The 11,568-nt window shown below is 40.2% G+C and overlaps 1 protein-coding gene across 1 annotated transcript; it reads left to right on the plus strand.

Moving 5' to 3' along the window:
- The first annotated feature begins 1,165 nt into the window (after nucleotides 1-1,165).
- Nucleotides 1,166-7,187, plus strand: LOC134435178 (procathepsin L-like). Its single transcript, XM_063184033.1, has 8 exons — nucleotides 1,166-1,306; nucleotides 1,423-1,565; nucleotides 1,796-1,981; nucleotides 2,086-2,277; nucleotides 6,179-6,341; nucleotides 6,463-6,565; nucleotides 6,844-6,945; nucleotides 7,077-7,187. The coding sequence occupies exons 1-7, from the start codon at nucleotides 1,219-1,221 to the stop codon at nucleotides 6,941-6,943; spliced, it is 975 nt and encodes a 324-aa protein (XP_063040103.1). The 5' UTR covers nucleotides 1,166-1,218; the 3' UTR covers nucleotides 6,944-6,945; nucleotides 7,077-7,187.
- Nucleotides 7,188-11,568: the final 4,381 nt, after the last annotated feature.

Consider the following 11,568-nt stretch of genomic DNA (forward strand, 5'->3'; position numbering starts at 1 on the left):
ACAATGTTGTTCCATAACTGCATGAAGTTGCCATATGGCAACCATAACATTTTACCATTTTACAAAAAAACCTTTGCATCTAAAGTTGTTTTAATGATGAAAAATAACAGTTTACATATTCCAGATAGTGTTTGTATTTTTTATAACAATATTTTGGGCTGAAATGAGAGTAATACCTTGGTTTATGGAGGCCTCGAGCGATGACCTCCACACACACAAGTAGGTGATGAAAAAGGGCTCCCTGTGTTTATTTCTTTATCATGTGACCTGAAAAGTTTTTTTGGTTTCCAAGTAAAAGGCTGTCTTATCACAAATAAGTATAAATAGACAGGTTATAGTGCACCCTCTATTAGAAAAACTGGAAAAAGTTTACGGTTGCCATACGGCAACCCCATGCAGTAGAGGGTTAACTAATCTGTTTCTAATCCGTATCTATGTTACTGTATTTTCCACCACTGTCTCACTTACTGGACCATAGCCAGTGCAGTGTGCCATAGCTGCGATTGAGGGTAGCGAGGTCATGTCCTCTGCATTTACCCCCAGAAATGTAAAATTAATAAACTTGATTTAAGTGTCGATTTGTAATCAATGGCAAATTCAACATCCATATGCCATCCCCTATTTCAAAGTATTTGCCTTAAATCAAATGAAAATCTCAAATAATGAGCTGAAATATCTGACTATGTCTTGGAAACATAATATCAGTCGATGTCAAATGTCCGCTGTCAGGGAATAATGAATACAACAACTGTATTGCAGGGATGTTTTCGTGAAATATTTGGAAACTCTGACACTGGCTGTAACAAGGCTGCGTGATAACCATAATGTGTTTATTGGATGTTTAAGCACATGACATAAAAAAGGGGAAATTCATTGCAATTTGGATGCTGATTTTTATATTGCTCTTAGGTCCTTTTTGTCAAATATTTGTATATTAATTTGAAATGACTGGAAACATTCTGAGGACATGACCTCTGTGTCCTCAATGGAGGTCATGGCACTGCTTCCTTGCAAGGATTTATGTTCAGTCAATATTTATGTGTACTCTGTACGGAAAATATTCTAGATAACCAAGGTGACCTGTGGAGCGCAAATACTGTAAGTAGCAGGAAAAGGAACTTAAGGTCATGCTTGTCATGGATAAAGAGTATAAAAGAGGGCCAGAGTCAGGCAACTTCTCATCAGTACCAGTTGATTTGTTCTGTCGTGTGCTGCAGCATGAAGTGGTTGATTGTAGCAGCTGCCTGTCTGGCAGTGGTGAGTTGTTCTCTGGACCAGGAGTTCAACGAATGGAAAGCCAAATTCGGTGAGCATTCCCCTTATTCTGCATTCCTATTCTCTTTTACAGTTGGTTTACAGTACCTTTATTGTGTTTCAAGCCATGCTTTCTCCCTGCCTTCACTCACACGTTTGATCCAACAGGAAAGTCCTATCCTTCCCTTGAGGAGGAGGCACATCGTAAAGGCCTTTGGCTCGCCAACCACCAGAAGATCCAGGCTCACAACCAGCTGGCTGATCAGGGTGTTCACTCTTACCGCCAGGGCCTGAACCAGTTCTCCGACATGGTAGGATGGTTAATCTGTTACACAAGATTCTCCATATTGTCATTGCAATGTTGCCATCTTGAGCTTTTTCAGCAAATAGAGCTAGTGATTCCATTTCCATGCAAGAGCTACAGGTACATCATTGCTGACTACCTTATAGCTATGTAAGAGCAACACACGTTCCTCTGTTGGTGGTGGTGGTGACATTATTTTAATTTTTGTTTACCGGTGAACAACTTCTGCTCTTTCAGGATCATGAGGAATTCCGTCAGACTGTTCTCACAAAGATGGACCCACCTAAGAACAACCGTGGTGCCTCAGAGCCCTTCAGGGCCCCTAATGTTGGTCTTGCTGCCTCTGTGGACTGGAGGACTTCTGGCTGTGTCAGTCCCATCAAGAACCAGGGCCAGTGTGGATCTTGCTGGTCCTTCAGTGCTGTAAGTACTGTCATAAAGACTGAATAAGACATTGTGCACACTTGTACATGTTTCTGTATGTGTTTAAATGTATGCATCTACAAGTAAATAATTATGTGATTCAGACAGGTGCCCTGGAGTCCCAAACCTGCCTTAGGCGTGGCTATCTGCCCTCTCTGAGTGAACAGCAGCTGGTGGACTGCTCTGGACCTTATGGAAATTATGGCTGCAATGGAGGTTGGCCGGATCATGCTTTCCAGTATGTCCAGGCTAACGGCGGCATTGATTCTGAGTCCTACTACCCCTATCAGGCCCGGGTAAGGATGCTGCTCCAAACAGGCTCTTTAGTCGACCAGTAGACATTTTGAAGTAGCTGAATGATATTTGTGGGCTAAGATGATTGGAAGAATCTAATCAGTGAGGCTGTGAAGGCAACCATTTTTTTCTAGTTTTTGTTGCTCTTTGCAATTGTTATTTTTAAGGTCTCAAGCACAATCCAGGACAGGTTTATAATCAGGTAGTCTAATAGATAGCACACTCATCATATCTTAACTCTTTGTTGACATTTGCTAAACATCTCTCTATTTAACACACATTTATAGTTTTTCATCATTGATCCAGTTGTTTGCATGAAATCTGTGTGTCAAATGATGGCAAATGTAAAACAATTGTTTTAATATTTGTAAATAGTTCTCAAAAGGTTGGGAACAATTTTTTTAGGGTATATGTTAATATACTTGTTCATTTTCTTCGCCCCCCTTTTTCCTTCTGTTTTTTCAACTTGAACAACTCTTCATAAGACATTACATTACATAATAAATTAATTCAAAGTTAATGAACTTTAATTATTTTTTGTTGTTGTAATACAGTAATAATATTACACCTTTTAGTATATGTCAAAAACACTTGTAACAGTAAATTTTAGCACAATACAGTACTGTACTAACTAATGTACTGATCTCTATCTCACAAAAAATGAAAACAACCAATAATCAGTCAATGATGACTGTTGAGAAACACATAGCAGGAGTGCAACATTACTTGCACACATTAGGCTAGCTGTGGCAGAATGCTAAGGGAATTGGCGGATCGAAAGTTCAAAATCTGTATTGGCAAGAAGAATGTAATTTTTACTACAGTACTGTAAACAGCCAATTGCTCTCCTATCAAAGTCCTCCAACAATGCATCAAACTCCACATTCCTTCAGAGACTATAATGGCACACTGCTAAAAACTGTTAATAGTAGGGGCTGTAAGCCGAGAAATCGTTACGCGCTGGATAGAAGCATATAATTCGGTACACGTGTTCCTTGACTGATTTGAAGACATCCTAGAAGGGGTGCCCCTTGAAAAAAAATGTCTACCATGTCATATACAATATGTCATGTTGGTAACGCATTACATTGTTATTACATGACATTATCCTTAGCTGACAATGTTAATATAGTCCTCAGAAGAGATGAAGCAAGGGTAGCCTGCTAGACCAGATTGATAAAACTACAAAATGTACATAGTGTGAAAGTATGGGTGAGTCTGTGCTTACGTGCTTGACAGCATGTAACATTGTGAACGATTTGAGAAGATTCTTGGTCTGAATTAAAATGAGCATTGCCAACACTAAAACTATGGTGAGAATAGACTGCTGCTAATGCTCGATTTGAATGGGATAGTGTCAGTGCAAGATGCCCTAGGTAGCAGGTTCCCCATCCTCTAATTTCCATAACAGATATACGTATTTTATTTGTATGAGAGAGGGTAAAGGACAGGACCTTTCCATATGTATGAAGAACCCCATAAGATCATCTAATTCTATATTTTTACAACTGCATATTGTGAGAGCATTTCAGTCATCTTTAGAATGGCATTACAGATGTAGGCCACAGTATGGCTTCAGTTCAAATTAAATGGGAATGATTTCTTAGTGTATGTTGAGTAAGAAGACAGAGATAAAAAAAAATGTTTATTTGCAGACAAGTCCTCACCTAGTACTTGTGTCAAAAGTTGTATTAGTTAGCTCAGTAATCATTGAGTACTTAAACTGCTATCAAAACTGACAGCTGATGGACAACATGTACTGTAGGTCTTTTGCCACCCTTACCCATAGGAGAAATATCTATATAGAACAACACTTCTCATATGGTATATACGATGAAAGTAAATCATTACCTGGACTAACTTTCTTGATATGCAAGGCACATAAATAGTCTGGGCGGAAGAATAGTCGATCATACCCCGCCCCCCCAAACAAAATGCCACACGACTTTTTTTAACCTTCAAGATTTTGAGTGGTAACAGTAACATAACTCATTCCCACTACACCTTTTTGCATAATATTGTACATGTCCTCAGAATGCTCTACATCAGTGGTTCTCAAACCTTTTGTGTGAAGTACCCCCTGAGAAAATATTGAGCTCTCCGAGTACCACCTTGATAACCAACATTAGAATATCGCAGTAAAGGCCTTCCATATTCACTTTTGCCAGTCAGTACAGCAGTACAGGAGAGGTTCATAATGGTATTCCAAGTACCACCAGAGATGTCTCAAGTACCACAGTACCACGCATACCACAGTGTGAGCACCACCGCTCTACATGTTTCAGTTCTATAGTTGTACTGTACAGTACAGTGCAGTGCAGTGGAGTGCAGTACAGTACAGTAGCATACAGAATGGTGCAGTATAATAAAGTACAGTAGAGTATAGTACAGTACAGTACAGTAGCATACAGTACGGTGCAGTACAGTACAGTAGCATACAGTACGGTGCAGTACAGTAAAGTACAGTACAGTACAGTACAGTAGCATAAAGTACGGTGGAGTCTAGTTAAGTACAGTACAATAGCATACAGTATGATGCAGTCTAGTACAGTACAGTACAGTACAGTACAGTAGCATACTGCATGGTGCAGTAGAGTACAGTATGGTATATCACAGTACAGTACAGTACAGTACAGTAGAGTATAGTACAGTACAGTACAGTGCAATACAGTAGAGTACAGTATAGTCTTATAGACGTTAGCCCTCCAAAGCCAATAGGATTTCCACATGCTGTTGTTTTAAGTTTTTGAAAACTATTTTAGTAGCCTATGTGAGAGAGGGAAGGCAGGCAGACATGTTTTAAACAAAGGACCACACCCACAAATAAAAAATAACGAGCAAACAATAAATTAAGTGGTTAGGTAGCCAACATGTCATTTATATTAAAGCCAATAGTAGATGGAAAAACAGACATGTTACCATTTTGCTCTTTTAAAACAAAGTATCTGTCAATATACTGTATGTATGGTGTATTGCATATTGATTATTCATAATTTCCTAAGCATAAATGCCCTTATCACTCCATTGTACACTTAGGACTGCGATATACATATCTGAACATTAATCAGCATACATTTGTCATTTGACAGCTGTCACTGACACTTGATATGTACATGTATTATTGACTTGATTGATATGAATATATTTCAGTTGGACTCCTAGGGTTAAATCATTGAGGGGGTCCTAAGGAAGTAGTAGTAGTTTGTGTGTGTGCGCGCATGTGTAAGTGGGATTAAAATTATTGTTTGCCATCTTTATCTGAAGAGCAGACTGAGTGTCTGAACCTGCTAATGCTAGCATGCTAACATTGGGACAGTTATGTGTGGCCCAGTTCAAGGGTTTATCTCTTCTCCCCTAAATTTTCTAACCACAATTTTCTTTTTGGATGTTATAGATATGACCCACTGCAGATTTTTAAAACTCTTAATGAATGTTGGTTCAATAGCTAAATGCCCAGAAATGAGCTCTCAATTGTAGAGTGATCTCATTCTGACCATGGTTTTTATGATTTTCCTGTTTTTTAATCTAAATAAGACATATATAACATTGTTTTTATGGTAAGTTTTGCACATATTTTCAAAGTTCAGTTTGTATACATCACACACAAATAGGTGGATTGGCCCATAACACCATTATGTCCAGGCAGTACAGCATTTTACTACTATTGGCTGGTTTTGGGCAGCCATCTTGGATTTACCCCATAAAAATGACCTTAATGACATTGAAATTTAGGGCACCCCTTCTGAAATGATGGAGAACACCCTAAGGAAGGTCTACACCGATTTTGGTGCTTCTATCCGGCGCGTAACGATTAGGCCCTTTTTGGACGCTAAGAGACCCAGCTATAATCAGACTGGATAGAGTTGTCAGTTCACTGAAATGTAATATGATGTAATTTCTCAGGTTGGCACTTGCCACTACAACAGCGCATACAGTGCTGCCACCTGCTCCGGATACCAAGATGTGACACCTGTAGGCAGTGAGTCTGCCCTCCAGTATTACGTCGCCAATGTGGGACCCCTGTCCATTGCTATTGATGCTTCCGGCTGGCAGAGCTATCAGTCTGGTATGTTGCACTGTTACTTCAGTGATGTTATTCTGACTCCTACATGGTCGACAGACATGCAGACAGAAATATAGGTCTATTGGCTGGCTGACTCATTAATTTACTGAATCTATTTTTACAGGTGTCTTCAACGATCCTTCCTGTAGCCAAACTGCTGATCATGCTGTGCTGTTGGTGGGCTATGGAACGTACAATGGTCAGGACTACTGGCTGGTGAAGAACAGGTACACTTCATTTACATTATCCACACTTCCCAGTAGTGTAAAAGGGTTACTAGCCTGACAAACCAGGATATGACATGCCATGTAAAGTCTGGGGGCGCAGTGCACACCATTGGAACAACTGAAGGTTGTGGGTAGAACAAATGTTCGGTGTTCAAACTTATTAACAGTGTGTGTATGTGTGTGTGTGTGTGCGTGTGTGCGTGCGTGCGTGTGTGTACGTGCGCGCGTGTTTGTCCGTCTGTCTGTCATTCTGTTTGTCTGTCATTTTGTCTGTCTAGCTGGGGTACCTGGTGGGGAGAGCAAGGCTACATCATGATGGCCAGAAATGCCAACAACCAGTGTGGCATTGCAAATCATGCCTCTTACCCTCTTGTCTAATGGTGAGTAGCTAAATACTAAATATAATCAGAAATTATAAACTAGGGTATGCCTTGAGTGTCAACTGTAGTGTGAAGTTGTTTTCTGCATAACAGTCATAACCACAACCAACCACATGTTCTTATTTTTGCAGTCATGTGGATGGATGGGCCAGAGTCCAGGCTTTACCAGCTAGGACCATGGCAATTGGAGTCTGAACACTACCTTCAGTACACTAAATTAAATAAAATGCTTGCAACCAGAATTTGTTCGGTGTTGTATTTGGTACAGTTGAAAACAGGCTCTACAGTGTGTGTAGAATTAATTTGAGGATTCATATTTTTATTGATCAACAGCTTTGTTCTCAATCAACACCAAAGGCTCATATATACAGTATCAAAACTGCATATTTTTCAAGTGGGGCTTGTTTTTAGTTTTGGCTTAGCAGAATATCTGTGTGTGCAGGTAACTATTACAGAAATAGTGATAAAAAACCTAAATGTAAACAAGGGGGGCATGTAATTTTTCCCCTCCTTTTCGACCTTTACTGGGCAGACACGCTGTGGAGTATTTGGACACATGCAATTGAGCATTGTCCTGCATGTCCTTGGCCATGTCCCTCAGCATCACACACCTTGTGCTTTTTGACACTCCAGTAACATTGCAGTCCTTTTACAGTCCTTTTTGATTGTTCTGTGATCATGCCTCAAAAGCTTGGGGATTTCAGGACTGCTGCATCCCTCTGCAAGACATCTCACAGACATTCCATCATATATCTCTTCTGACCCATTTTGAGAAAGGAAAGGAAGTTGCCTAATAATTATGTCTACCTGATAGAGGGTGTTGATATCATCAGACCACACCTTTCACATTACAGAGATGTACATAACCTGATAGTCTATACAGTCAAAGGGACAAGTTTGGTACACACCCTCAATATTGGTCATAAAACATCCGGAATCTCTTAAGCTGGGTACCAATTGTCAATCATTTTGTAAGACCTACAATGTTCCATGCACCAAGATGATAGCCTTGTATTTACAAAACACACTAGATCAAAGTCCACCAATATGTGCAGGATTCTGAAGAACTATGGCAGTCCACTGCATTCACCTGCAGACACTACCATGCCCTTCTCATACAAATGTACGTCTTTGGCAAGAGACACATAAGCTTCATTGGGGTACCTCTTTTCGACTATTTTACATTTTTTCATCCAAAGAGGATATTTTCACTTTGTCAGTACAACCAACATGCAATTGTGGTTGGAGCAGCTGCTGTTTGTCAAGAAGGTATGCCACGAACTCTTGATGTTTGGTGGAAAGGGTAAGCAGTAGGCCTACATTTTTACAGTGAGCATCATTGATTGCACGTTTGAAAAAAGTGTGCTTTGACAGGTCCACTAACGGTCCGAAGTAGCGTATGAGATGAACATATTGGTCAATATAATGATGCTTAGGAAGGAACTTGTAATCTGGAAATATGTCAGAGAGCAACTGTCTATGCTCAGAGAGCTTATTTGCCAAGTAGGACAAGGTTTCCTCTGTTAATTTAGTGGATACCACAATCTCTACAAGCTCTTTCAGACATATTGATATCTCCCATGACAGCTCTTGTTCGGATATGTTATATCCGATCATAAGAGGTAGTTAACGCAATAACGTGAAGTTTTCGTGTCCATTTCCTCTTATTTTGCCTGACACAAAGTTTGCCTTTGTTATTTGCTGGGGCCTATTGACCAAATCTGAGAATTTGTAGGGAAATATTTTGATGCAGTTATTAAGCCCATCAAATATGATATAGCCTTTTCTAATAAGTTATTTTAAGCACTTAAACACCCTCAAATAAATTGTGCAATAGATCTGGTGGACATCCAATCACTGGGTGTATGACAATGTACTTAAAGCACAGGGTGATTTAATCCCATTTATAGATCGGTCATCACTGAATTTGAACTCTTCCACAAGTAAGTCATGCTGAGGTACAGTTCTTAGTGGAAAGTCCCTTGGCTCAACATTTGCAATTTCAGTTCGGCTAATGCAGCAGTATCTGCAGAACTTATCAACATGAAACAATTCCTGAAACCCTGCTTAACTATGAGCGCCAATATTGTTGGCACATGCGCAGAACACTGTTTAGTCAAGTTCATTATGTATTTTTGCTGGATTTTTATGGGGATTTGGAAAACTATACATTTTTGAAAAGTAGATAGTATAAGCAATCAGAAAAACAATGTTTCCATTTGCACAGGTGGCGGCCATCTTGGATTTTTCAAAATGGCGTCCGAAAAACCTATATTTTGTCATTTCTCAGCTTCTGAATAAGTTAGAACATTGATTTTAACTGCTTAACCAACATTTTCAGGGTCACTGAATCTAATGGTGTTAGTTTTATTGTTGTCAGACATTTTGTTACCACACCAATTTATTTGAACTATTGATTTATAGTATTTATGAGTAGATGGCCCACCATTTAAAACATCCCAGCTTGAATGTGCAAAACTGGTACAGTTTACATGTCCACCATTTTGCTGTACATTTACAGGCTTGCCTGTGCAAATCTCACAGCTACATTGTATCCAGTATACAGGAGCAGCGCCACATAGTGAATGTTTTGAGTGTCAACAGGTGTTCAATTTTTTCATTTGGGGGAATCCTTCAGCATGCATGCATTTTCTGTATGATAATACTGGAAACTGACTGCAAGACAGAGTGACAAATCAATTGGTGTTATTAATATTATTAATGCACATATGAGCATGTCATTAACTGGTGTTGGTGAGTGTGCTTTAGTGTAACAGTGAGGGTTCTGTTTGCTGTTTGTTCTGGTTATATTCATGGGTGAAGAAAATTGAGGTGAACAAGAGACATGTCAAGCCCATGAGCTCATTAACTGGAAGCTGTGTATTCTATGCCAGTCTGATGATGCCAAGACGGTGGTTCTGGTCCAGAATCCAAGATTAGACACTAATGGACATGTACGAGAAGTAGTTCAAGAGAGGGTCAGTCTGAGTTATTGGGACCATGTTAAATCCAAAGACGACTGCAGAACTGCACAGCTGAGACACCAGGGACACAGAAAGCAGTCTAGCATCTCTCCTGTCACTCAGGTGCAACCAACAAGGTTCAAATTCAGCATGCAAGCAACCAACATGCACATCATTTCTACAGGACGGTGCACAGCCAAGAAGCGTGGCAAGAAGAGAGGATGAACAGAAATGGATGACCCAGGCCCCTCAACATCTAATTCTTCTCCACTCCACTCGTCAAGAAACAAAGCTCCATTTGCCAAAAGGCCGATGGTGAACTACTTTATCAGGTCAGAACTGCAAATGCCGGAAAATCTCCAAAGGCTGCTTTGGAACAGTCCCAGAATCTCACACTCAAAACTAGACTGAACACCCGCATCTCAGCAGATGATGCACATGCAATTGATGTATGATATCACAAAGATTGTGGGACAAAACATGTGTCATGTACGGCGAGACTCAGGCCTGACAGAAATACAACTCTCAAAGAAGCCTTGACGTCAACATGTCTGCTTGAGCTGATCAACCGTATTGGCGGTGCATGGACAAAGCATGGACATCATTGAAAAAAATTTATGTCAACATGCTTGATTCAGAAGCCTTGGAGAATCATGAACTTGCATTCAGTAGAAAGTGGCCGAAAGAGAGACACACCCTTGCTAGTCTGTACAATTCAGCTGGGACATCATTGATGTTGCTGTATACTTGTATGGCATCTGTTCCCTGGCCTGTCTTGGTGAAGGTTGCAATGTTTGTCCTTGTCACCTGTGCTGCTTTGTAAATTGCTTTCATGTTATCATATTCATCAGTTGTCATTGCAGCATGAACCATGTCTTCTTCACATGCTTCTGGATAGTAGGGACTTTTGACTTCTTTAGGTCATTTAGAACAGACAGATTTCAGTTATGGCAAGACTGTGAGGATTCTCTTTTTCAGCCACTTTCTACTGAATGCAATCTTTGTGATATTGGACAGCAATTGAATGTGCATCATCTGCTGAGATGCTGGTGGTCATTCTTGTTTTCAGGGTGGGATTCTGGGACTTTACAGCAGCCTTTAGAGTTTTACTGCCATTTGCAGTTTTGACCTGATAAAGCAGTTCACTATCGTCCTTTTGGTAGAAGAAGCATGGTTTCTTATCGAGTGGATAACAATTAACATTTCCCAAACGGCATGGTTGATCTGTCTCCTTAGGTTTGCTACTGGTTTATTGATGTCCGACCAAGTGAGTGGAGTTCCCGATTTTTTTGAGATCAGAAACAATATTTACATTTCTCTTGGCCTGCCTAGAAGCAGTGCAGAAGGTGCTGCATCACTGGGAGGTTGTGGCCTGTCTAGTGCAGTTCTGCAGTCGTCTTTTGATTTTAACATAGCCCCCATCACTCAGACTGGCCCCCTCTTGAACTACTTCCAGTACATGTCCATCGGCGTCTAATCTTGGATTCTGGACCAGAACCACCTTTTGGCATCGTCAGACTGGCATAAAACACACAGCTTCCAGTTAATGAGATCATAATGCTTGATAATGTCTCTTGTTCACCTCGATGCTCTTCACCCATGATTATAACCAGAACAAACAGCAAACAGAACCCTCACTGTTACACTCCACCACCATCAC

This window comes from Engraulis encrasicolus, chromosome 19, assembly GCF_034702125.1.
Source record: "Engraulis encrasicolus isolate BLACKSEA-1 chromosome 19, IST_EnEncr_1.0, whole genome shotgun sequence".
Classification (NCBI taxonomy): Eukaryota; Metazoa; Chordata; class Actinopteri; order Clupeiformes; family Engraulidae; genus Engraulis; species Engraulis encrasicolus.